At 45.1% G+C, this 25715-nt stretch overlaps 2 protein-coding genes across 2 annotated transcripts in view; both read left to right on the forward strand.

The window, feature by feature from the left end:
* The window catches only part of tmcc1a (transmembrane and coiled-coil domain family 1a), a 54500-nt gene extending 50561 nt beyond the window's left edge, over window positions 1–3939 (forward strand). Inside the window, exon 6 of the transcript XR_011785504.2 lies at window positions 3925–3939. The gene's annotated coding sequence lies outside the window, so the exon portion shown is untranslated. The remainder of the gene's footprint in view (window positions 1–3924) is intronic.
* The window catches only part of plxnd1 (plexin D1), a 56193-nt gene that overhangs the window by 7561 nt on the left and 22917 nt on the right, over window positions 1–25715 (forward strand). The window contains exons 4-17 of the mRNA XM_071924543.2: window positions 642–742; window positions 5619–5748; window positions 6984–7161; window positions 7404–7512; window positions 10252–10351; window positions 11871–11969; window positions 13630–13719; window positions 14041–14134; window positions 15234–15391; window positions 19078–19223; window positions 22624–22729; window positions 24187–24326; window positions 24799–24978; window positions 25492–25576. Coding sequence (XP_071780644.2) covers window positions 642–742; window positions 5619–5748; window positions 6984–7161; window positions 7404–7512; window positions 10252–10351; window positions 11871–11969; window positions 13630–13719; window positions 14041–14134; window positions 15234–15391; window positions 19078–19223; window positions 22624–22729; window positions 24187–24326; window positions 24799–24978; window positions 25492–25576 — 1716 coding nt within the window. The remainder of the gene's footprint in view (window positions 1–641; window positions 743–5618; window positions 5749–6983; window positions 7162–7403; window positions 7513–10251; window positions 10352–11870; window positions 11970–13629; window positions 13720–14040; window positions 14135–15233; window positions 15392–19077; window positions 19224–22623; window positions 22730–24186; window positions 24327–24798; window positions 24979–25491; window positions 25577–25715) is intronic.

The raw sequence follows: 25715 nt of genomic DNA on the forward strand, positions 1-25715 counted from the left end.
TGGTTCTCTCTGTCCCTGAGTTATTCATGCAGGCATGGGGAGACATTCATCATAACATACAGAATAGAGTAATCAGACCAGAAATGTCGCTGCGACAGATCTCATTTCACATCCAATGAATCCTCCTCACCTCAATTCAGCTGAACAATCACATATTTGTGGCGCAGATAACACCGTGCAGGGACCTTCAATATGTTTTCATGCCGAGGCTCCACACCAATATGCTTCATAACGGTAGTGTTTATGAGAGGATGTGGTTGCACCTCTAGCAGTTACAATGTACAGTACGTGAGCAAATGCAGCTGATTGTCGGCTGGCTGGTGTAGGAAAAATCACTGCGCTTCCTGCCTCAGAAGCATAGACCTGTCAGTTTCACACGTACGCTGATAAGATAGAGCTCTTGTGAGACACGGCCACAGAGAACTATTGCATGCATGAGGAAAATAACAAGAGCTAATGTTAACCAGAAAGCTGTGATCCATAACATGTTTGATAAGTACATATTTTTCTGTTCACGCCCTGCATGGACGTCGAATATGTGTTGTTTTCACGCAGTGTACCTTTTTAGGAGTGTTTAAAGTTGTGTGTGTGTGTGTGTGTGTGTGTGTGTGTGTGTTTCATCTCTCTCTTGTGTTGTGTAGCTGCTGAGGGTGAAAGTGGCAGAATGTGGCCAATACAGGAGCTGCAGCGACTGTCTGGGAGCAGGTGACGCCCACTGTGGCTGGTGCACACTGGAGAATAGGTAAGAAACAGAATATCTCTCTCTCTCTCTCTCGCTCTCTCTCTCTCTCTCTCTCTCTCTCTCTCTCTCTCTCTCTCTCTCTCTCTCTCTCTCTCTCTCCCTATCTATCTATCTATCTATCTATCTATCTATCTCACTGTCTAAGTCTTTGTCTCTGTCTCTCTCTCTCCCTCTCTCTTCCCATCTATCTATCTATCTATCTATCTATCTCACTGTCTAAGTCTTTGTCTCTGTCTGTCTGTCTGTCTCTCTCTCTCTCTCTATCCCTCCGTCTCTCCAGCTATCTATCTATCCATCTTACCGTCTAAGTCTTTGTCTCCATCTATCTCTCTCGCTCTTGCTCTCTCTGCTGTTCCCAGTAAAACACGTAATGCAATCAAGCCATCATATGCTTTGGTGTCACACACATGCCACATGCTGACTGACGTAATGGGTCGAGAACAAGCAGAAATGCTTCGTTTCTCTCATGTTGTTATTCAAGAACTGGAATGATCAAAATAAGAGCCAAAGAAACACTGTCGCAAACTCATAATTCAACTGCGATTGAAGTTTATGTGAGTGAATCTGCTCATTGACTTAAGTTATGTTCATTTTGAGGCAATAAAACAACAGATCGTCGCTACAGGAAGATGAATTCTGCTTGTCATTTTGATCATTTGAATACTTGAATCAATAAAGCGCTGAGGCTCGCTTCCTGGTTTTCATAACCTAAAGCTTCACTCTCAATTTCAAAATGTCACCCGGCTGAATAAATCTTGGCAGCCAGCGACTACGTCGTTGGGTAGGATGCTGTAGAAGTGTTCAGAGCAGAATAGATTTGCTTTTTATTACCCTTTAGACTGGGGAGTCACATCATTGTTTGGTCCCTGGGTGCATGCCTGGGCAGTTTGGGTAGGGAGTGACAGGCTGGAAGCGCCCAGTGAGGAGTGACTTGGCTGAAGTGTTAGTGTGAGCGAGTGAGAGTACACTGTGATTAATGTGGCTCTGTCAGGACCGGCTCTCTGGCTCTGTGTTCACTGGCTTTCACGACTGTTGTTTTACTCAGGGAAATATGTGTGGAGTCGAGCTGTGTTTGTATCCTTGTATATTGTTTGTGTGTGTGTGTATGTATGTGTGCATGTGTGTGTGTGTGTGTGTGTGTGTGTGTGTGGTGTGTGTTGGTCGGTTGCTTGGTGATTAAAGCAGATCAGAAGAGATAGAGATTTCGTGATGAGCTGTGCTGCAGCTCTGGAGGCTCTGGCATAGCCAGGGGCCATTGAAAGCTGGGAGAGTGGAACTGATGAGAGCTGTGAGCGTGTATGTGTGTGTGTGTGTGTGTGTGTGTATGTGGTCGGAGCCCTATGTGTGTATGTGTGGTCAGACTGTCTCACTGTCTGTCATCTCCCTGTCTCCTCTCCTTATTTATCTATCTGCCGTCTCTTTATCCCAGTCCCTTTCTCGCTTCACTGCATTTTTTTTACCCTCGTGATTCTCTCTCTGTCTTCGGCTGCCTGTCTTCCTTTCTTCCCCTCCCCTCGCATTTTCCAGTAGCTTTGAGAATTTAGTTATCCTTCTCTCAACCTCACTCTCTCTGTCTCTCTCTCTTTGTTTCTCCCTAGTCCTCGTCCCCCCCCCCACCACCTCACCCCACCCACCCCATGCCCTTGTCCTCCTCTCTTTCCCTCTACAAAGGACCGTTGATTGTGATGATGGTGGTGGGAGGGAGAGTGCACACTGGCTCTTTTGACAAGGAAATGTCAAAGTGTGTAAGTGTGAGCGTGTGTGTGTGTGTGTGTGTGTGTGTGTGTCTGTGTGTTTGGCTCTTGGAGTCCAGGGAGCTGATGTCATGTGAGTGTGTGTGTGTGTGTTTGGTGCAGTGTTTGGCCAGTCACGCTGGCCGCTGGGCTGGCGCTGTGGCCCCGGAGCCCAGGGGATCAGGGGTTGATGTGTGGGGGTGGCTGGTCCTCCCTGTCACCTCCCTGTCTGATACGACTACACATACTCAAATACAAAAAAAAATAAAAACGACCACTAGAGAAGTATCTCACAATCTGAGAAGCCGCCGCTGTCTCTGTGGGTGTCTGTTTGATTTTATGCATGGCTCTGACGTCTCTCGGCATGTCTGCATGTATAGCGAGCATGAAAGCATGTCTGTTAGGGCGTTGGAGCCGGCATTGTTGTCTGAATACAGGGCGAGTTCCCCTACCAGAGATAAAGCTTAGTCCTTGATCAAAAGAAGCCTCTTTTCATGCTGGAGTTGGTTTAATCTGGCACATGTCACAAGAATGCACTCTAATATCTTTATTTGATTCAAATTGTGCGTCATGTGTAGTCTTTGCAATTGGAAAATGATCATGCTTATCTGCATGTGCTCGCCTGCCAGTGACTCTCTGTGTGAGAGTGTGTGTGCCTGTGTGTGTGTGTGTGTGTGTGTGCACAGTTAGAGGCTCATATGTTCTCATGCTGGATGATATTTAACACTCTTACTGGCTTACCCTCTTATCATTTCTCTGATGCACAGACACTTAGAAAGTGATGAGTTTTCTCAGGTCATATTTTAGCTGCATATGTTGACTCTGTTTATTTTAAGGAGCTGTTTGGAAGGCTTTTGAAGTGTGCAAGCTGTAGCGAAGCAGGTGATGAGCACGTGTGTGTGTGTGTGAGTGTTTGTGTGTGTGTGCATACCGTATGTGCATTTACACATATATATATATATATATATATATATATATATATTTAAACTAATCACATTGTTGGCCCAACTTTTGCTGGTGTGGCTTGTAATCTGTAATGCCATGCATTAGATTAATTTGTGAGTGTCTTGGATTTGTTTTTCTTCATTGCTCTTCCCAAACAAATTGTTGTTTGAAAGAATTGACAGACCAGACATAAATGCATTTTAAGAAAGTATTTGAAAAATGAAGGAAGCAACAGTAATAAATATTGCATGATGTCTCGCTGGGTTTTAGAGGTGCTATCAGCTCCTTGGTCAGGGAGTGAGAGTGAGAGTACGGGACTTTTTTCGGTCCATTGCTAGCAAATCACATGCTGTTTGTTGATGTTTATCTGTCTTTTTCTTTCAAGGTTATAAGAGGGCGTTTCCTGGATGCTGGTTTTAGTTTCTTCTAAATGGCATCTGTGTGGTTTTCAGTACTTGAAGATAAAAACCGAGTTTACTTGACCATCTAAATGTGTTCTTATAGACAGAAAACAAGAGGTTTTCTGTCTAGAAGTTTCCTAACCCATCATAACTCAAAGAGGCAGTTTCAACATCCTAAATGGAAATATCCTCAAAACACTTACTTAGCTGTCACATATTGTCAGTGCTTGTATCAAAAGCTCAGACAATAAATGAGTGAAAAATGTTCTTCCATCCAATGAGTGGGGTGACCGTACTTCAACAGGGGGCGCTATACTGCAGTTGCCGATGGCTTACAGTGTATTAGATTTTTTGGTGAATCTGTTCCAGTGTGGTCGTTGAGTTTGCTGAGATACTGTGTTCAGAGTTTATGAGTTTGTTTGTGTCTAGGGGATTTTTGTGTGGCTTGCGCAGCCTTACAGTTCTATTCTTAGTTCAGCAGCTGACCTCACGGCCCCTCTCAGTCCCTCAGTGCCAGTGGGACTGAGAATCTGGACATTCACTCTCCTCGGACACACACACTCACACTTAGGCTTATGCATTCACACACGCAAGCAGGCGCAGACACACGCACACACCCTATTTTAAAACAACTGTGAAAGTGTGAGATGGAAGTGTATGTGCCAAACTCATTATGTGGTGTGTTAGGACGTGGCTAAATGGGGCCTCTTTGGTTTCTCCTCAGTCTGAGGTCGTTTTGCCCTTGCATTCTGCACTGCTGCTGAACTACAGCACTGTGCCAAGGGGCTGCTGAGGTTTATTAGTGAAACAGAAGTCAGAATATGAGGCCACCCTACTTGATGAATGCCCTCTCACACTTGTTCACTCCCAGGCATACATTATACTCAGATAGGCATACACACCTGTATGCATGTCCACGCACACACACACACACACACACACACACACACACCGATACACACTCACACACACACACAGACTGTTGATTCACACAGATTAAGAGTCAGGCTGGTAGTTCCTTTATTCAATTATTGGTAACTGGCCCCTGATCTTAGTGCCTGAGGGATGGGTTGCCATGGTGATGTGTGTGACCTAGAGTCAAGCAGTCTCTTGTGTTGAGCCAGACAAACTGACAGCCGAGGTCTGAATGTGACATTAGGAAACCAGAGCGCCTCATAAATCTGTGGGAAGCAGACCATGAAACCCAACGGTGAGGATTCGTCAAGTATTGGAATAAAAAGAAACACCAAGTATGTCCTCAGTCTCCTCACAGAGGACAAAATGTTGGCCTTAGAGAATCATTGTGGAGCACAGTCTGGTATGCATGGCATTGGTCTTTTATCATGCTGGATGCTTTACTCTGCGTTCACGCCACTAGCGACCACATCCCAGTGTGACTGTCCAATGGCTGATTTGTTCTAGATGATTACTAGCTGTAGCTCCGGCTAGCAATTATGTAAGAGGCTCATGTGTTCTCAGGCGGGACATACTCCAACGTATATGGTGCGTAATTGGCTGCTGATGGATAGTCTCACTCAACAGTTCAGCTGCAGCCAGGTTTTCACTGCAGACCAAAAAGGAAACGAGCTGATGTTTTTCTGGTCGTAGAAAACAATATGTGGTGTGGTTTCTCGAGTTGCTTGCAGCGTCAACGCACTGTTACCACGACGTACGCAGTGCAGAAAACTTCATAATATGATATCAAGTCTCTTTGTGCTGTAATTTTCGCCTGCACCCAAGAAATAATATGATTCACTGAGGCTCTAAACTGTCTGTCACCCTCTGTCCTTTGTGCAGATGCACCATCCAGAGGGAGTGTGCTCAGGAGCCGCTGGCACGCTCCTGGATCAGCATGAGTGAAGGCCCTCAGCAGTGTCCATCCATGACTCTGACCCCCCCAGAGATCAGCCTGTCAGCAGACATCAAGGTAACATTAACACCCTTCACTACTGCTGTCCCCCTAACCCTGATCCTACACCGCAAGTCTGATTGACACGAAGCTTGCTACACATCCATCTTTCCTTACAAACTACACTGATTGGCCTAATGAGGGCACTGTAATTAAAGGTCAGAATTTTTAACTCAAGTGGATATCTCAGACGCCACTGGTCCGATTTTTTACAAAAGTTGATTATGTATTTTGGCACTGTGTTCTGGCATTTAAAAAAATTACATTGTGCCATTGCGCCATGATTGGCCTGATGGGGACACTATAATTAAAGGTTAAAATTTCAGACTTTGAAAGGCCATCACCGCTACACCACCGGTGCTATTGTGATCAAAATTGGAGGGTTGATGCATCTTGTTACTGATTGGCCCAAGGGGGGCCTGCATTTGTGGGGGGCGACGATGTTTACTGTTGTTTTTAATAAGCTCTCGCAGTCAACATATCTAATCATGTCCTCACATGCTAAAATATCAATAACGATGTGATAATTAGACTCACAGAATTCTGGCACTTACAATATATTTGACTTTGAATTAGTACTCATAATTAGTAGAGGCTGAAGTATTCCAGATAGGTCATTAATTGGGGATATTTGCTCAGTATGTGGGTCAGGCTGGCTGGCTGTAATAGATCCAGCAGCTGCCCAGTCCACAGGCAGTCAGAGCCGCAGGAAGCTCAGCTCAAGGTTGTCTCCCAAACAGGAAGCAGCAGGCAGGAAGCAGGAAGTCGGGGCTTTTGCCAGGAAGTGATCAATTCCAATAGACAATAGAACAGATTTTTGTAAGACATGTTACCACATGTTGCTGGCCACTTCAGCTAATATCTGTTAAGCTGTATGTCATTTTGCTCTTTCTCTGTGTTCAAAAACCTTCCCCTGCTTGCCCCCCTTCCCTGCTTTTCTCACACATGGAAATATTTTTGCTGAAATTCATTCATGTCAGTGAGGTGTTATGTTTCTCATTATACGTCTGTCATACTTCATCACATAGCCAAATTTAGATGCGAGTGTAGCACTGTACCATCTGTTTCCTCATGACACATTAGTTTCTCTTTTTCCTCTGCCTGAACTCCTGAACAAACTTGAGGTAATGCCAGCACCATTTGCCCTCTACCTTAGACATACAGTACATACATATAGAGAACTGGATTTGTAATTCATGTAAAGATGGGCTGTTCATTAAATTCATCCTCTCTTATATCTGTTTCTCCCTTAGGATGTGGGCATTCTGATAAACGGCAGTGTTCCTGATCTGGCGGGCTCCCGGGTGGAGTGTGACTATGGACTGGGTGTTTCCACAGCTGCCACTGTGCACCTGGATTACGGTCCCGCTCAGATCCAGACCTGTCCCCTGCTCCCTCGGGAAAACTACCCACCCATCCCTCCTGGCCGAGGTGAGACTGCCAACAGGCATCCATTTGGCTCTGTGCCAGCGGCTTCCGTCATAACTCTACACACAATAAAAGTACAGTAACTGTGTTAAAGCAAATGTAATTCCCCCGTTCACATTTCAAAACGCAGTAAAATCAATATAGCTCAAGGATATCTCGCTGTTGTGCCGACTAGTTTGTGTTATGACATATCATCTCAAATGCTTGAAATAGGCAGCAGTTTGTACATGCGCTTGTTTTTCCAGATCATCTCACCGTTCCCGTGGCGATAAAAGTGAACGGCACATCCGTGGTATCAGGCAGCTTCATCATCTATGACTGTGAGAGGACTGGAGCGATTCACCCCAAGACATCGTGAGTCACACAGCTATCGTCATGTTCTTGATTCATTCAGGGTTGGTGATACTTGGCCAACCTACAGCATCCCTTGGCTCCCTTAGTGCCAACCTCACACACACTTACCCCCCACACCGTCCTCCATTGACCTCACTTGATTTGCGCAAGATCCTCCAAAACAAACATCTCTCAAATGGGGCCCTAAATACCAATAACTGAGATTACAGCCATCCCTGTACAGAGGCTTCTGCCAAGCTGGAGCATCACTCAAATGTCGGCCAAATGTCAGCTGGAGTCTCTATTGCATTCTAGATGTGCACATGTAGCTGGAAGCAGAAAAGACAGCAAAGCCTCTCCACTCTGTGTTCGTCTCCGAGGGCTTTCCACTCTGTCCCTAACCTCATCCTCTCGTTTTTTTTTTGTTTTTTTTCCTGTCGTCTATTTAGGCCTTAGCGGGTAAACACTGCCGACACGTCTTCTAGGATGGCTTATATTATATTTAGCTTGCTCAAGGTTTTTCAACACAAGATCAAATGTGGGATTAATATTCTGTAAACGTTAAGCCCAAGGAAATCGGATATGTATGAAGTCTGGCTGGTCGTGTTGATGTTTGTTCCTGTGGAGGAGCGCGGCTGGTATGGCCGAAGGCGTCCCGGTCACAAAGAGGGCCTTCTCACTTCTGGAGGCAATCCAGCTGGCTTCCTCCTGCATGTTGGACCATATCTGGGGATCCACTTTATCTGATTGGCAGATCTTAGGCTTAGTGGGGCATCAGCGTGTGTATGTGTCTGAGTGTTTGACTGATCCCCTGAGATTGAAACCGTTTGGGTGTGTTCCCTTTTGTTCACGTCTCAAAATGGTCTGAAGGTGTGAACGGCGTAGTTGCATGTACGCGTGTGCAAGGCTACACCCAATATGTGCGCACGGCCCATGTCCTCGGTGAGGTCCAGGAGTGTGAAATTAGACGGTGCTTTGTTGAAGGTGATAATGAGCTAAGTGCCATTCTCACAGGAAGAGTGTCGGGCTGCAAACCGAGGAGCCGCTATACTCTATCTGACTTTAATCACTTCAAGCTGTTTTTTTTAATAACCCCTGAACAGACAGCCTCATGAGCTACTTCTCCTGAATGAAACTAGATAGCAGCTTCTTTTGTTTTGAGCCAGTCCCTCAGTTTTTTGGGGGGCATATGTTGAAACTAAAGAGTTCTTTGCGCATGTTATGACAGTTCTGTGTGGGCGCTACATCAGTTTGCGTGTGTATCAGCAGTTATGTGTGTGTGTGTGTGTGTGTTTAGACAGTTCTCCCACGGCCCATTCTAAGTGGTCACTAGGCAAAGTGTTAATGACAACCAGACGATAGCATTCCACTCTCACCAAACAGCCCAGTTGGACAACCACCTAACCTGCCCTCTCTCTCTCTCTCTCACACACACACACACACTTTCTCTTTCGTATTTGCTTTAAATCTTTTTCCCTTGCTCTCTCTTGTGTCTCGAGTTTTCTCTCTTCCTCCCTTGCACCCTAATTTGGCACATCTCCTTCCTTTTTTTTCTGTCTTTCCTTGTCTGTCTTTGTCCCTCTCTGTCCCTCCCCCCTGTACCCTGAAACCGGTCTTTTCTTACTACTGTCTTTCTCCTTGACAGAGACATGATTGAGAATGTGTGTTTAGGCGCTGTGTCCACTGAGAGGCCCTGAGAGTGCGAGCTTGTCTGTGTATTTAGTGTGTGTGTGTGTGTGTGTGTGTGTGTGTGTGTGTGTGTGTGTGCGTGGTCATTACGATTGGGGGTGGGCAGGGTTACAGGGTACGGACTGTTGGTGTTAGGTCAAGCGGAGAGAGTGAGCATGTGAGTGGTGTGTGGTTTGCATGTACGTGTGTATAAATGTGTTTGTATATGTGTGTGTATGTGAGTGTGTATGTACATACATGCGTGTGTTTATGTGTACACATGTTAGTTAGTTAGTGGGACAGAAAGGGAGTTAGGGGAAAACAAAAAAGACGTAGCTGATAAGAGCCTTGAGGGGGCCGTCTGCTTCTAATCACGCCCCGCAACCCCCCCCCACACACACACACACACACATACTCGTCACCCCCTATGTTTCTGCATCTACTTACACCCCCCCCTCACCCCCCCCCCACCCCCCACCCCACCCTTCCAATCTAAAGACCCCCTCAGAGTGGCGCTATCACTGGAGGCGCTATCATTGCTAGTGTGGGACATCTGTCTCTTCCCGGAGGCAAGACAGCGACACACACTCAGTGGAGGTGTTCTACTTTGGGAGGTTTATCACAGCACACACACACACATGCACACGCACACACATGCACACACATAAGCTTTTCGTTTTGTCTGTTTATAGAGAAATGCTTTGTTCCGTCTCTGCAAAGTTGGCCCAGGTTGACCTCTCCTGGCTATGTTGTAACTATCTCTGAGATGAATGTGTCAGATACTGCGGCTATTCATTACTTCCCTCTATTAAAACTGAACTTCGATGTCAGTAACCGACTCGGCCTCTGATATTTTGTTTTTTCTCCACATAAAGCAGAGTGGGCCGCCTACTCACCTTATGTATTCAGCTGAGAGGGAACACAGGGGAGAAATCTCTGGCAGGATTCGATCCTAAACCACATATGTGGCTCCAGTGGCGTGGGACTTTACCACTTCATTTTCTCGGGGGATGTTTCTCATTTTAATATTACTCTATCTTTTGTCGTCTGTGTGTGTGTGTGTGTGTGTGTGTGTGTGTGTGTCTGTGTCAGATGTGTGAGCTGTCTGAGTACCAGGTGGAGGTGTTACTGGGACCAGCAGAGCCACTCATGTATCTCCAGTAAAGATGACTCAACACACAACCTGCTAGAGGTGAGTAATTCTCCCTGATCCATCAACAAATCAGACGCCTAGGGTATCTCATGATATTAAAAGATCCCAGCAGTCACAGCCTTAGAGCGTACATAATCCAGTCTGCTATGACGATCTCAGTCCAGACGGGTTAGGCAAGAGCAATCATGTGGTAATTAAGTATGGGGTTACAAGTGTCTCAACTACTTAGATATTTTGAAACCGGCCATAAAACCTTGTTGTGTGGTTTAACAGACTCCTAACAGGGTAATGTAGCATTTTAAAGCTCCCCTGACCTTCTCTAAAGTGTCTCCTCCTGGCAGTCGGGCTTGATATACCCACAGGAACCAGCGTGTAGAAGAATAGATTCACTGTGTCCCTGTTTTTGTGGGGAATTATGCCTAAATGTCAAGACTGCTTGTTGCCAGTGGTGAAGAGATAACTCTACACTGTGAATCTAAATTTTTGATGGCGGTCTCGTATCTGCTGTCATTTTAAGTAGGTACGCATGGATTTTGTAGATGTAGGCTTGGCAGTGTAAAGACCCATGAGTTTAGAGGGTGTAAAATAAAACAAACAAACTGTATAGAGTAAAAGGCTTGGCATGAGCTCGTGACAGGGTTGTTAAACTCAAGAATTTATCCCTAACTAGTGCAGCCTCATTAAAAGCTATCACAGCTCCCCAGACACCATCCTTCACCTCCTTTGTGTACGGTCCTGACAACATCAGTCATGTGACTAAGTCAGCCACCCGATTATCCCCGCTGCCTTCGGACCGGGAGCCAGGGAGTGAGTTGTTAATGTCCAGCCAGGTCCCATGGCCTGTGTGAGGAGGGGCTCTCCCAGCGGATTTTGGCCTCAGGGCCGGAGCTTCTGACTGGGCCCACTGACACTACTGGTCCCAGTCGGGGGGAAGATTGCATGACTCATAGCCTTGCGGTCAGCTGCTGGTCTGCTGGCCTTGTAGTGTCAAAGAGTTTTACTGTTGTGAGTGCTTTATGTCCGGCTGTATATCACAAGACCCCTTGAAAAAGAAAAGAGCTTTTTTTGTTACGCAGCATAAGCAAACAAGTAAAGACATCATAGTGTTTTTCTTGACAAAGGCAATAAATTCAAGTCAGGCGTGCTGTTTGAGATCCCCAGATAGACAAAACAAAGACATGAGAGAACTCAAGAGGCTTGTGTTGTTAAGTCACTTTTAAGTGATTAAAATTGATGAAGGTTGCTTTTTGAGCATGAAAACTCTATTAGCTTTGCAATGTAGGTCATAAAGAGATGAGGAGCTCAGTGTTTCTGCTCTGCTGAGCCCATCACAGTGTCCGGTGGGTCTGTTTTTCTAATCCCTCATCGTCTCTCTATTTGAAGCTATTGTTATTTCCCTCAGAGCCAGACTTCACCCTCTCATTTCCTCCTCCTTCAGATAAACAGGACAGGTATTTTGGGATGCGGATGTGTGCGGGGGATCCATTGTTTTCTTTAACTCCTATATGTCACTTCCTGCCCGCCCCCCTCCCCCCCCCCCTACCCCGCCCCACCCCAGAATGCTGCTTCCTGCCCCAGCCTGGTTGCCACAGAGGTTCCTCCATCCCCGTCGGGGATGACCCAGGACTTCACCTTATCACTAAGCAACATCAATGAGGTAAAGTAGAAAACCACCAGCTACTCGATTTCACCGCAGAGGGGGACTTGGAATTCGTCCAAATTGCACAATGTGAAATTGATTGGAATTAAGCAGCAGCATATGGTCTATTTGCTTCAAACTGAGTTAAGTACAGATGGATATTGGCATATGCTGATTTGGGTCACTGACTGAACAAAACCTGAGGTACAGTCATCTCTGCAGTGTGAGACAAAGGGAGATGAGACTGTGAGGGATGAGACAGGGATGAGAGTGATGAATGAGCCAGTATCTTAATGCTTATGTTGCTCACCTCTCAGCTGTCCAGGCCGCTTCTTGTATCAAACTGTGACTGACTGACTTCTGTCTTAGTCAGCAGAGTGTGCAGTGTGCAGTCAATCAGAGGCATCGCACACAGCAGGAGCTTTATTTCACCATTGTTCATTTTAATGATCAGCAACTCCTTCCAGATCAGTTTTTTAGCCCCTAATCTTGTCTTTGATCCACACTGTGTGAGTCAGAAGCTGATCCTACATCAGTGATAAGGGGGTGACTGGGATCCCCTGAAAATTCCAGTGCTGACTGGTTGCCAGGCGTGGTCAGTCTCACGCCTAACCCGGGCTGGCCCTTCAAACACTCTCCTGGTGTGTTGCTATGGAGACAGACATTGAGTCAGACATACACACACATGCACGCACACACACGTTTAGGTCAGCCTGGATATCATCAACTATTCATATGACTCTTAGGTTTCATTTCATTTTGAAAGTTTATACAAACTGAAGTTGTTTGAATAATGTCTTCATCTTGTCCGTGATGCAATAGAGCAGGAAATGTGTTGTCAATCACATCTCCCTTGCACCATCAGACAGACCCTTCTGGAAACTGTGGTGAATTCTGACTCGCATTAGTTCCCACACTTTTACCACAGTGTACCCTCAGAATAAATTATTTAAATTTAACTACGATAAACAGTCTTTAGAGTCGAACACTTAGCAACAAGCAGATCCTTGCAGCGTTGTCCTCCAGTATTTATCAGTGCTCAGACTGCAAATAAGCACAGGGAACATTGCAACATGTGTTTTTTGAAAAAAAAAAAAAAAAAACAAAGCAAAAAAAAAAAACTGCCATATGCAATACAAATCAAGCGTCTCTGGTTGCAAAGATCACAGAAAAATAGTGAAATCGTGGTTAGCTAGATTCACAGACACATGATTTCATCACTTTAAGTCATTATCCTCTATTGCCCTTAGTGTCTGTGTGGTCTTACCTCCTCATATTTTGGCTCAATCAGACTCGGGGCACTCATTTTATGAAGCCTGAATTCATATTCATTACTCTGGCTCCCAGATGACTTGCTGAGGTGTGGGACTACAGAGTCCAGATGTTTATGAATATGAATTATGAATGGGTTGCATCTTTTCCTGGCAGGGACAATTATCTTGGGTTGTTTTAGTTTCCTGGTATTCTAACTCGTTCAGAGTTGTCGACGGTTACCAGACCTTTTCGAGAGAACATTACTTTTCAGGTGACTTGCTGTCCTTCTCTGTCTCTGTCTTTTTCAGTTTGGGTATTACGCTGGTGATGATACCATTCTGAAAAGAACATAATGTAACAATTTGCTTGGTAATAATAGTTTAAATATGTGTATGTTGCTTAATACGAGTGCTTTGCTGAACAGGGGGAGGAGCTGGAATGTGACTTTGGGACCGAGCAGCGATATGAGGCCACATGGTTGAACGGCTCAACAGTGAAGTGCAGTGGAGTGACAGTAAGTATAGACAGAAATGACAGTCAATTTGCCCAGTCCAGGAATAAATATAAATTAAGATCTAACTCAGTTCCTGTACATTTACTGGTTCACTGTATTCCTTGTTGTTTCTTTTACCCCCTGTTTGTAAGCTGTTGTTATTGCCATCATTTTAAACACTTGTTTAAAAGTTAACTAAGAACCCATTATTATCTAGAGCAACATCATGGGGGAGTAAATGCATTACGTATGCTGCAACAAAACACACACACATTTACACTTAGGAACTGCCCAGCACAACCATAATGTTGCACTCTTACCTCTGACCTTTCTGTCCTGTAGCTGTACACTACACAGCGGAGTCAGGTTTACCACCTCAGCCTGAGGAAGAGAGGATACTTCGATATATACATCGACAGCCCCGTACCCATGGCAGGTAAGAGATTATACCCATGGTGACAAAACAGACAAAAAATAGAATAGTCATTAGTTATGCTTTAGATTTTAGCTCGACTGCCATAATTGCAGTGTAATTAGACAGCAGCAAAATGTGACAAAATTTGACACAGTTGCCTTAGTATGCCTATCACCTGAGTTTGAATGAATGTTTTGTTGTGAGATTGCCTGATTTGGTTACACAGCGAGAATAATAAAGACTCACTTATCGGGAAAAACACAGTGTCCAGACTGCCTCTCACTTGCAATATTAGTAGTTTCTGTACAACAACACATAATTTGCCAACAAGTGATAATTTACCGTAATATCATATTATGCTACTGTCTAATTACCCCATAATTATAGAACATAGTGAGCTACAATTTAAAGCGCCACCAATTCCTCTTACAAGCCACGCACTTGTGTATTGTTGCAAATAAAATTTGAGCTCCATGACAACAGCGGTATGATGATAAGTGGTGTGAGTGTTTTTGAACTTGGCATCTCCTCTGCAGTGCAGCTACAAGCCCATCCTTGCCTATCCCAGTTCCAGATGTACTGTTCACAGACCATGTGTGCACCATGTGAACAACAGCTCTGCATTGTTAATGTACATGACTGATGCTTCATAGCATGCAAAGTCATCAAAATTTATGATTACACACACACACACACACATATATGCATTCTCACACATATGTGGGCACATACACATAATACGCACAAATGCACATGCAAACACATGCACACATGCACACACAGAGATCCAAGTGGGACTTCTCATTGGGCGGTACACTGGAACATGAACATAATCATCTGTTTCTCTCTGGCTTTGTTCTCCCCTCCACCACTAGCTCTCTTACTCTCTCCTCTGATTTATTTTTACAGCCATGTATATATCATCCCACAAATGCTTATGCTTCTCATCTAGAGCATGCAGGCCATATGGTTCCTATAATCGATAAAAGAAACCTATGAGTCCATGGCACCACGAGTTAACCAATTTAGCCAAATTTTGTTCAACAGTGGCTTTATTACAATAACAGTGACTCCCACTGCCTCTGTCATTTCCACCTTTGCCCCCCCCCCCCCTTTTTAGTGGAGGTGTATAACTGTGGAGTGGGCAGTTGGGACTGTTCCCAGTGCTGGGGCCGGGAGGACCAGGGCCACCTCTGTGGCTGGTGTGACAACAGCTGTAAACCCAGGGACGACTGCCAGCCAATCAAGGATCAATGCCCTGCTCCTGAGATCCACAAGGTAAGATTACACGTTACGCACGCACGAATGCCTACTACAAAAGCTTGCATTCATTCTCCTTCGACCTCCATCCCGTCTTATAGCCTCCGGCCGCTAATTTCGAGCCATAAAATGGTGAATCATGGGGTCACTCACATGGTGCGGTGTGCCAGTGCCCAAGCTGTCCAGTGTGAGCGGCCGGGGGTTTAGTTTGGACAGAGGAGTGTTTGAACAGACTCTCATTAAAGCAGTTCAATCTGGAATAACACTAACACTCACTTATCCGCAGCTCTCTGGGGACCCGGCTGAACCGATATGCAGTGACTCAGGAGGGCATGGGAACTCCTTCTCCCATGCGTTCAGCCCTGTCTATCTGAGCGAGTGATACTATGTGTGTAACTGTGTGGGTATATATTGTACATGTGTAGGGCTCTTTGTGTAGTCAGCCGCAGAAACAACAGATCAGAAAATAAGGACGATCAGCGGGTTTGGATTTGTGACCACAGTAAGAGCAAAACCACATTGGTCAAGGGAGCTGGGGAGTGTTTACTTAGTATGAGGCCCGACTGCAGTCTCCTCAACATGGTCAGTGTAGTCAGGATTACTGCCAGGACCATTGTTTAAACAGTTTATTGAGATCATCTGCGTGGTCATGATGATTTGTTTGGTGAACTGTAATGGAAACTGTCTCTAGAGTTGCCCTCCAAACCCACTCTGCCGCTACTGAACGTCATATCTGCGCCGCTACAGTAGACGGTCATGGGAAGCACGGCTCACATGAGGCCCAGTCGGCCTGAACTTCCTGTAGATAAAACCTGGTCGGCCCAGGAGAATAAGCACGCAGAACAAAGCAGGCTGACATACATACACACACACTCTTACACACACACACACCGCGTTTCAGCAGACCACAATCTGTCACACAAATGGACCATATTGAAGTATTCACGATTATCCCTCATTCTCTGTAGCTGTCAGCATACTGTGACTAACAGGATGCTCTGTGAGAGTATAACTTGTGTACTTCTTATTTGACTGAAGTTAGCTGTTGAAATGCCTTATGCGTGGGCAGACTATCCAACCTCTCTCTCTCTCTCTCCCTCTCTCTCTCTCTCTCTCTTCCTCTCTCACACACATACACACACACACACTTCCATCGGCTGCCTCAGGAGAGACTCTTGCAGAAAGGAAACTGGGGCTGTGGTTCTGTGGGGTGTGTGATGCAACGCTCTGGCAGCCATATTTTTCCCAGAGAATCCGCAGGGGTTAGAGTTATAGTCCGGTCCAGTCAGATTACTCAGTCCTGCAGAGGAAAGGATCTGCTCTCCCCAAACATTCACACACAAACCACGCCAGCTCATTGTTATGTAGTCATACTGACTGTGTGTAAAGGTTAGACAGATAAATTGCATTTTGTCTCGCTCTACTTTGTCACATGCAATCTTTATCACTAGGCTTTCGCCCCGAAATGTCAATAAGGTGGAGGTTTTTACAGCAAACCGTATGGCCGAGGTTTTCTTTGTCACATACCACTTAATTATGAAAAATGCATTCTATTCCATGCATTGATGGAAGATATTGGAGACATTTATTCTCATGTTACGTGCGGTCTAGTCCATTGTTTAAAAAAAAAAAACATTGATTAGATTTTCTTCAGTGTCCCAAACAGGAACTGCCAAACATAGTTTATTCACAACATGAAAAGAGAAAGAGAACAGAGGGATCTGGCGGAAGACAGAGAGTTGAGTGAGAGGATTGAGAGCTAGTTGGACAGAGAAAGGGTGGAGAAGGGTACAGTATAGTCAGAGCCTTTTTTCCTGTTTTTGTCCCCTTGTCCTCCTTGATTAGTGTGATGCAGAGGAACTGGAGTGAGGAGAGGAAGATCAAAGCTCTGACCTCAAACTGATCCAATCAGAACAAAAAAAAAGAAAAAAAAAGAAAACATATGGATTTTGTTAGTTAGGTTGTTTATCTAGTACAGGTCGCATGTCCGCATATACAATGTATTTGAAATGTATTCGATTTGAATAGCATGGACATGGAATGATTTGGTCCTCAGATGCATTTAATTGCTCCAGCATTCCTAGCAGAGGTTTTTTAAAGTTGTTTCGCAGAGACAGATTCGCACCTCCTGATCTCTCCCTCTCTCTCGTCCTCGGGGAGTTTGCGCTGTAAATCAAGACTCGCAGACTTGTGAGAGGTGTAAATGAACAGCATGCCAGCTAACGTTAATGTCTGCGCTCAATGACACCGCAGACACACACAAGGTGCTATAGGACACGTATAGTGATAATAACTCTGCTTACTGCTGAGCTCTGCGGAGTCGCTGGGTGCTTGTGTGTGTGTGTGTGTGTGTGTCTGCCACTGTGTGTGTGTGTGTGGTGTGTGTACAGTGTATGTGTATGTGAGAGAGAACAGGTGTGTCTATGAGAGAGAACGTGGGAATGTGTTTTAGTCACAGGTAGTATTTATGGATGTGGCATGTGGTTGAACGGTGGTCACGCTTAATATCCGAAAGCTTGATATGACCGATGAAAACACTTGCATCATTTCCTGTGATCTAGATCCCACAGATATACTGTAAGCCGTCGGCTGGTCTCTAACATATTAGATATTAAAAGCTGTACATTCTCTGTTTGCTTAACCACTTCTCCATTTAGCGTGGAAATACATGGTTTATTTGTCTCCGCTGTCAATCTTGCAGGCATTAAATGAGCTATCTGAATGCAGGCGCACCCCTTGTCCTCTCACCTAGACCAAACAGAAGTGTTGTTTTCGTTCAAACGCTCAGTTTGCGATAGAGCCAGTGCAGGCTGGAGCCGGGCTAATAACACAGAGGGGTCACAGTGACATCGGCTCAGCCAGGGGTCACTCAGAAAGGCACGCATGCTGCTGGGCGAGCTACGCTACAGTGGGAAGTTTGATGGTAGATTGCTTCTCTCTGGGCGTCGGAGATGCTATCTCTTAAGGCTGTGTTTCCGTGGCGATCGGCCCGCTCCGTTCTTTCCGCGGCTCCTGAAGGGAAAGTTAAGAGAACAAAGGCGAGGGCTGAAATGATGCGTGAGAGCACGCTTCTGAACAACAGGAGAAATGGGACTGAGGAATTTGACATAGCACACATAGGGAAACAGATGAAAGGGAATAGCACTGTGCATTAATTCCCCTGTTGAGGCTTTGCTCTCTCACTACCCCCATTCGCACTTGCTCTCTTCTCGACACTCAGTTCCCTAAATTGCCTCCCCACTCATCCACCTCTCTGCTCTCCTCTCCACCTCGCCTCTCCACCCCTCTCGCTCTCTCTCTCTCTGTCACATGTGGGATGTGAAGGAGGCTCTCAGGCTGCTCTTTATTTGCATGTGCTGTAGAGGACTAGAGCCTGAAGAGTCTCAGTCTGGCACAGTTAAGAGTCTACTTTGTGTGTATATGCCTAAACCGCATCTCTATTCAATTAGATCTGAGTCTTCGGCTGAAGAACACTTACATGGGACACTTGTCCTTTTCTCTCTCTGTAAGCCACACTCCATGTCAGCATCACAGGCAGCATCTCCATTCTGGTTCTGGTGATGTCCATTTTGCCGTGTCATTAGCGGTACATTGTTTTGGACAATAATCTCGCTCTGAGCGCTAGTAAGTAATTTACTACTTGTTTCAGAGTTTTTACTGGCTCTCCATTCTCCCTCTTCCCATCTTCCCTTTGTTCTTGTCAGATCTTCCCCCTGAGCGGTCCGGTGGATGGAGGCACCCTGCTGACAGTCGAGGGCAGGAACCTGGGCCGGAGGGCCGGGGCAGTGGAGGTCTCCATTGGATCTGTATCATGTACTCTCCTGCCTGAGCGCTACACTGTCTCTGAGCGGTGAGTATTATAACCGTCTCAAATGACCAGTCTCAAATGACCAAGTGATAATTCAAAGATTTTGCACATGGGTTTATATGCGTCATTAATAGGTTTTGTATAAAAGATTAAAGAGGTGAAAATGTGACATTTGTTGATGACATATTATGCTGAATAATGCAATAATTAAAATGTGATGACATTATAAACCTTGTGATCTTGATCTCAGGCCTGATTAACTTCCAGCAGGTAGACTGTCAAACCAGCAGAGAAAGAGAATAATAAAATATTCCATTAAAAGCAGCTCATAGGAGCCGCATTATACACTACCAATGGTCCTTATCCGATTTTATTTGACAATTATTTATATGAAGAAAATCCCACATGAGCTACCTTTAAAGGAGTTCATAAAGTTTCCATCCCAGTTGATCATCATAGTTCATCATGTAATCATAGTTCATCAGTGGAATCCATCTCTCTGCCAGTCTTGAGAATAGAAAGTGGACCATCTCTGTATTGAAGCGAGGTACAGTTTTCATGTATTCATGAGGCTAATTTTCACAAATATTATTATGCAGCACACTTCTCATTTTAAATGGCTCCGTCCCCATCCCTCTGTAGCTCAGGGACCATAACACTGTCGCCATGGAGACAGCAGGACCCTGGTTTGACACTCGCACACAGAGCTTGGTGGAAGTCAGTAACTCGACAATTACATCCAAACTTCCATTCAATATCTGTAATGTTCCCTGAATGGAACTGTTTATCTGGTTTTGCTCCAATGAAGCCAATCACTGTATTAAGAATCAGGCCAGTTCGAGGGTGACCTGCAGGTCTTACCTGTCTGCGGCTCCCTGACACATTCCCCCAAACTCACATGTCAAAAACAGCGAATTGCATTTCACTGCTGAGGTGATCTCATCTTGCGTCGTCATTCCTCATTGGCTGCCGAGCCTGGTTGTTATGACAGCAGAGCATATCCTCGTTGCTGGAGGTGGCGCTGACAAATCATAACATGTCAGTGCGTCTGACAACAGGCGTGTACACACAAATCCACTCACACACACATCCTTCTATACCTCTATCCTTGTGGGGACTTTCCATCGACTACATTCATTTCCTAACTCCTCACCTTAACTTTAACCCTCACCACTACATGTCTAGCATTACAATTTACCCTAACCTTAATCTAAGCCTAATTCTAATGTTAACTCTAAAGCTAAGTCCTAACATAAAGCCCCTTGAAGAAATGTGGACCAGCCAAAATGCCGCCACTTTGCAAAAATGTCCTCACTCAGAAGAACTAAAACTCAAGCTGGTTCTCACAAAGATAGAAGTACAAGAACACACACACACACACACACATTGAGGCACACCTGCACACATGATCTCACTAACTAGGGCTGTTGAGACAGGTGTCTGCTCATGTGCTGAGAGGTGAAAGTTCACAGCTGTGTGCCAGAAGAAAGTGTGCAGCGCTGGAGAGACGGTGCTACAGTCCCACTATGTCAACATTTTAATTAATGGCACGGTCAATCTAGGCACACCTCATTTACTGGAGTATTTCTCTGGATACTCGAGCTCAAGTCCTCTAAGTTGCCCTCTCCATCATTTTCATAGGAGCCTTGAGTGGCCTTTACAGAAAACATTCACACCCACATACACACACACACTGACTTGATTGTTGATTATCCTCATCATCCACTCGAGGGAAATAACCAGAGACATCTCCCATACTAGCCAAAATACCACCATGTGAAACCCATAATATCTCTGCAGCGGGGCGGTGCTGGAATGTGGAGCGGAGGTCAGTCCAGGCTGTGGCTGCCAGTGTGTCTGCTCCTACTGGGAGTCTGGGGCAGCCTGTCCTTTGACTGGGATCACACTGCATCAACATCACACTCACCTCCCACACACATCCAGAGCTGTCGGTTGGAAAAAAACAAACGCTGTGGGCTGAGTTCATCAGAGCTTCTCTATGCTGTATTCTCTATATATGCCTTTGTCCTTGGTTGTATGTTTGTTAGAGCTGAACAATTAATCAAAAAAGAAATAGAAATAGTATTATGAACTGCAATTTCCAACAATTATGCTTAACCTGTGAACAAGGTGTTTTAGAGCTCCAGGTAATCTTTGGTCCATTAATCAAAGCATTTCATCATACTCAAACTCAGTCAATCCTGCATCACTGACTTTTTATTATTTTACTTTTTTTTTAAACAAAATCAGTTTTCTTTAAACAATTTTGAAGTTCTAAAAAATTTATGACAAGGAAAACTTGATGATATGAATTGCAGTTTAAATCGCAATTGCAAGATTCTGTGAAATAATCACAATTACATTTTTTGTCAATTTCTTTCAGCCCTATAATGTTTGTCTTTTTACCACATTTTGTCACACATAATCCTAATCACTGTGTTTCAGTACTAGATGCCAATAGTTGAAACCAGTTTGATATGAGGGAGAGCTGAGCCAGAAAAACATTTAAAACACAGACTCTTTCAGTTCCCCGAACAGAGCTGCTCCCCAAACCCATCCCCGCTCAGACAGACTCAGTCCAGCCAAACCCAATCCAGTTCAACCCAGTTTCATCTGATCGTACGTCCTGCCCAGTCTCTGGGGTAAAACACAGCTCCTCCGCGTATGTAAATTCCCCACAATTCCTATGTCAATCATGAGCTCCCTTGTGCAGCCAAGTATTTATAACCACCGTTGCACCAGGCACCTGACTAAATAAATCAACAGGGTGTCAAGCTGGGAGGGGATCATGCAAGGTGATAGAGGCTGTGTTCCCCCCGTACCTTTATCCCCAGAACAGCAGATCCCTGTGCCTCAGTACACCTTGGTCTCATTAATACAAGACGTCCCTATAGAGCTGCCTGCACTGTTGATGGCACAAGGCATAATCACAGCCAGGAGGTGAGAGAAAAAACCTCCGCAGCTCCTTAATCTCCACTGTGGTTCGACACATCTGGTCTGAGGGGCTTTGAACTTTGCATCCTCTAATATCTGGAGGCTTTATGATTGGATTCCATATGTAAATGGAATGCGGTTTGATAAATTAGTTCATAACTCTCCGAAATTAATTATCTGTCTTTGTATTGTCTACATATGAGATCTTGATCATGACTGCTGAACAAAGACAGATTATTATTTTTGGAGAGTGCTGGTTAATTCTTCATATTTTCATTATTGGTTCACCCTTAGCACCTCACTCCGATAAGTGTTTTTCGAGTTGAGCGCCTCCAGCTTCTTTTTGTTTTATTTTAATTAGTTCATAACACAAAAATATAGGAAGCAAGTATTTATGGGTGTATTCCTGGGGGTTTTCCGTTTGGCACTGCTTATTATAAATTCATCAATATTTATTGACTATCGAACAAGGAGGTCCTATTCAATCGTGTTGTTTTCTATTCCCCAGGCTGGTGTGTGTGACTGGGACGTCTGCATCTGACATGACGGATATCGTCCAGGTGGTTGTGGATCAGAGTGGATTGGGGACGTCAAAGGAGCACTTCTCATACTTAGTGAGTATTCCCCAGCCATCTCGCCTTCTGCCCCTCCTTTCTTTCTCCTCTGTCTCTCTCTCTCTCTCTCCTCCACATTCTTCTCCACTCGCTCCAAACCTTGTTCCTTGTCCCCCAGTGGGAAAGCCTCCCCAAGTGTGTCAGCTGAGTGTTAACAGATGCGTTTTATGATATCCAAGAATGTGAGTGTGTGGGAATCTTCAAACGTTCATCAAAAGTGCAACTAAGCACCATTGTCATTCTGAACTCCCTGCCAGCAAAAACAAATATGGCGCTTGATGGAATGTCCCTCTCTCTCAATTCATTACTGATGGAGCCAGGCTAGCCAGCATTGTGTTAATTGACCCCGACCCACACAGTCTCCCATTGGATTAAGAGTATTTAGCCAGTGGAAATACCCATGTAAGCCCTTTGTTTCTTTTTGTTTACGGACAAAGAGTTTTTTCATATTTCAAAACTGGAACAGTCGATCATTTCAGCGGCTTCTAAGAGCAGCTCTGCCTGTGAGTCATCCCACAGAGAAATCACCACAGTCTTGAAGCCCTTCTTGATGCACGGGGATGAAGGAAATCCAAAACAACAAACATCATACAGAGTTGTTGTGGGAACCCCTCTCGGCTTCATCCAGCTCCGCTCAGTGTGAGAGAGGTTTTACTGCGGGGCGTTGAGGGGAAGATGTGGGAGAAAGAGAAGGTGGGGGAAAAGGGAAAACAGTTTGCATCCAAGTGGAGACAGGATATGTGCCTCTACTGCACCTCCTTCCTCAAACCTTGGGCCGGAAACATCTGCCTCCTTACGCCCACTCTGACACACACGCACATGCACACACACACACACAAACAGACAATAGGCCTTCTCCATCCGTGCACATTGAGGAAGTGAATCCTGTCAGTGAGGATAAGAGGTTTTCCTGGAGGCGAGGTTCATAGAGGGGATAAAGGCTTCGGAAAAGGCTCGGGAATGCTGATGCTGTGGTAGCTGCAGAGCTGGACAGGGATATTCATCTTTGCCCCAGGAGCCTGTGTGTGTGTGTGTGTGTGTGTGTGTGTGTGTGTGTGTATGTGCGTGTCCATGTATATGTGTGTGCATGTGCGAATGTACGTGTGCATACAGTTTTTCATGCGTGTGTGCGAACATTATTGTTTCTAACCCGGGGTAGCTGTCCTGTAAGCAGGGGCCCAAAGGCCAGTTGGCTTCAGCAGCACTATGATGTACTGCAGAGTGGGCTGTCTTCACAGTTCTCTTCACTAATTTACTGTTGTAGTCAGCAGCTGTCTCAGCCGATCTAGGAAGACAAGATGTTTGAAGCCTACAGGATGTGGACGGCTTTGATTTGTCCATTCAGTGTTCAGAAGAGAGGTTTGAGTGAGCTTGCCTTGTCCAATGACAGAAACTGCCGGACTTCCCGTGATAAATTTGATGTCTTACTAGTCATGTGTCTCCCCGTCTACATCCAGGTCCCCAAGCTGCTGTCCATGGAGCCCAGGAAAGGCTCTCGTGCCGGAGGGACCAGAGTGATCATCAAGGGGGAGCACCTGGACACTGGCTCTCAGGTCAGAGTCAAGGTCAACAGCACGCAGGAATGCACCATCATAACGTGAGTACTAGTTATTTTGAATTGGTTGTTGTGGCTGCATGCGGCTTCAATAGAGTGGAGTGTGTTCCAAGTGGTTTTAGATAGTTCTTGTATGAAGTGTTCTGCCAAACTGCAATTGAGGTTGGTTAGATTCAAAGTGGAAATTTTTATGGAACTTGTGTGCTACTAAGTTTCAAGTTTCAAGTTTATTTGCCATTTACATAAAAATGGATTGGAATTATTGGATGTGTTGGAAAAAAACACATAAGAGACAGTAAAAAAGGAAACAAACACACATGCAAACAACACATAAAAAACAAAATAAGAGCGTGATAAAGCATGATAAAACATAATACATATGCAGCAGTGCGTGCACTGTCGGCAGAGTGTGATAATTGCTGTAGTTAGTACAGTGCAGTAAGTGCAGCAGTGCTACTCATTTAAACATCATGGGATGTGTGGTGTTGTGATCATGTTTACCTCATTTTCCTAGGCAAACAGCTGACACCATTGAGTGCACCATGCCTGCGGCCGTGCAGGCGCACACTGAGGCCGTGGCGGTGTGTGTGGAGTTTGAAAACCTTCCCTGTCAGAGCATGGAGCTCAGCACCACCTACACCTACGAGAAGAACCCCACCATCAGCTTCATCCACCCCAAAAAGAGCTACCTCAGGTACACTGACACACACACACACACACACCCACACACACCACAAACATTAAAACCAAAACCTCTTTGACATCTCGAGCTGGATGTCTCTGCGGTTCCCTTCCCAGAGACAGTGACATGAGTTGTTACTGTAATGTCTTCCTGATGCGCGGCGTCTTCTCCGAGCCTGTTGTGTTCTAAATAGCACGGCGTGTGTGTGTGACGTGTGTGTGACAGGGGAGCGGGGTGTCTTTGATAGACATCTGTGCCAACTTTCACTGCAGTGGTGTTGTGAATGTTATTAAACAGCATGTGCAGTCGATTTTTTTGGGCTGGGCATGTCACAATTGCTCTTTCTTTTTGCTTTGGCCTATGTCATTACTGTCTTGTTCTCTATGTCTCTCTTTTTTTGGTAGGGTGTGGTTTTACGTAAGCATTTGTTTGATTGTATGTGTTTGCCACATTTTTGTAACGACTGGTATGTGATTCTCTATCCATGTGTGTGTGTGTGTGTGTGTGTGTGTGTGTGTGTTCCAGTGGTGGCAGGACCATCACAGTCACAGGCCAAGGTTTTGATCTGGTGCAGAGTGTCACTATGGAGGTGCTGGGAGTTGGACAAACAGTGAGTAACTGGTTGAATTGTTTTCCCTTTTTACTCTTTCAACCATGTAATCAGACTAGTGGGAATAATGCTCTATTATATTGATAATTAAATAGAACATAATATGTATTTTTTAAATATACAATGCATTGTGTGGTAC

This window comes from Centroberyx gerrardi, chromosome 14 (assembly GCF_048128805.1).
Source record: "Centroberyx gerrardi isolate f3 chromosome 14, fCenGer3.hap1.cur.20231027, whole genome shotgun sequence".
In the NCBI taxonomy this organism is placed as follows: domain Eukaryota; kingdom Metazoa; phylum Chordata; class Actinopteri; order Beryciformes; family Berycidae; genus Centroberyx; species Centroberyx gerrardi.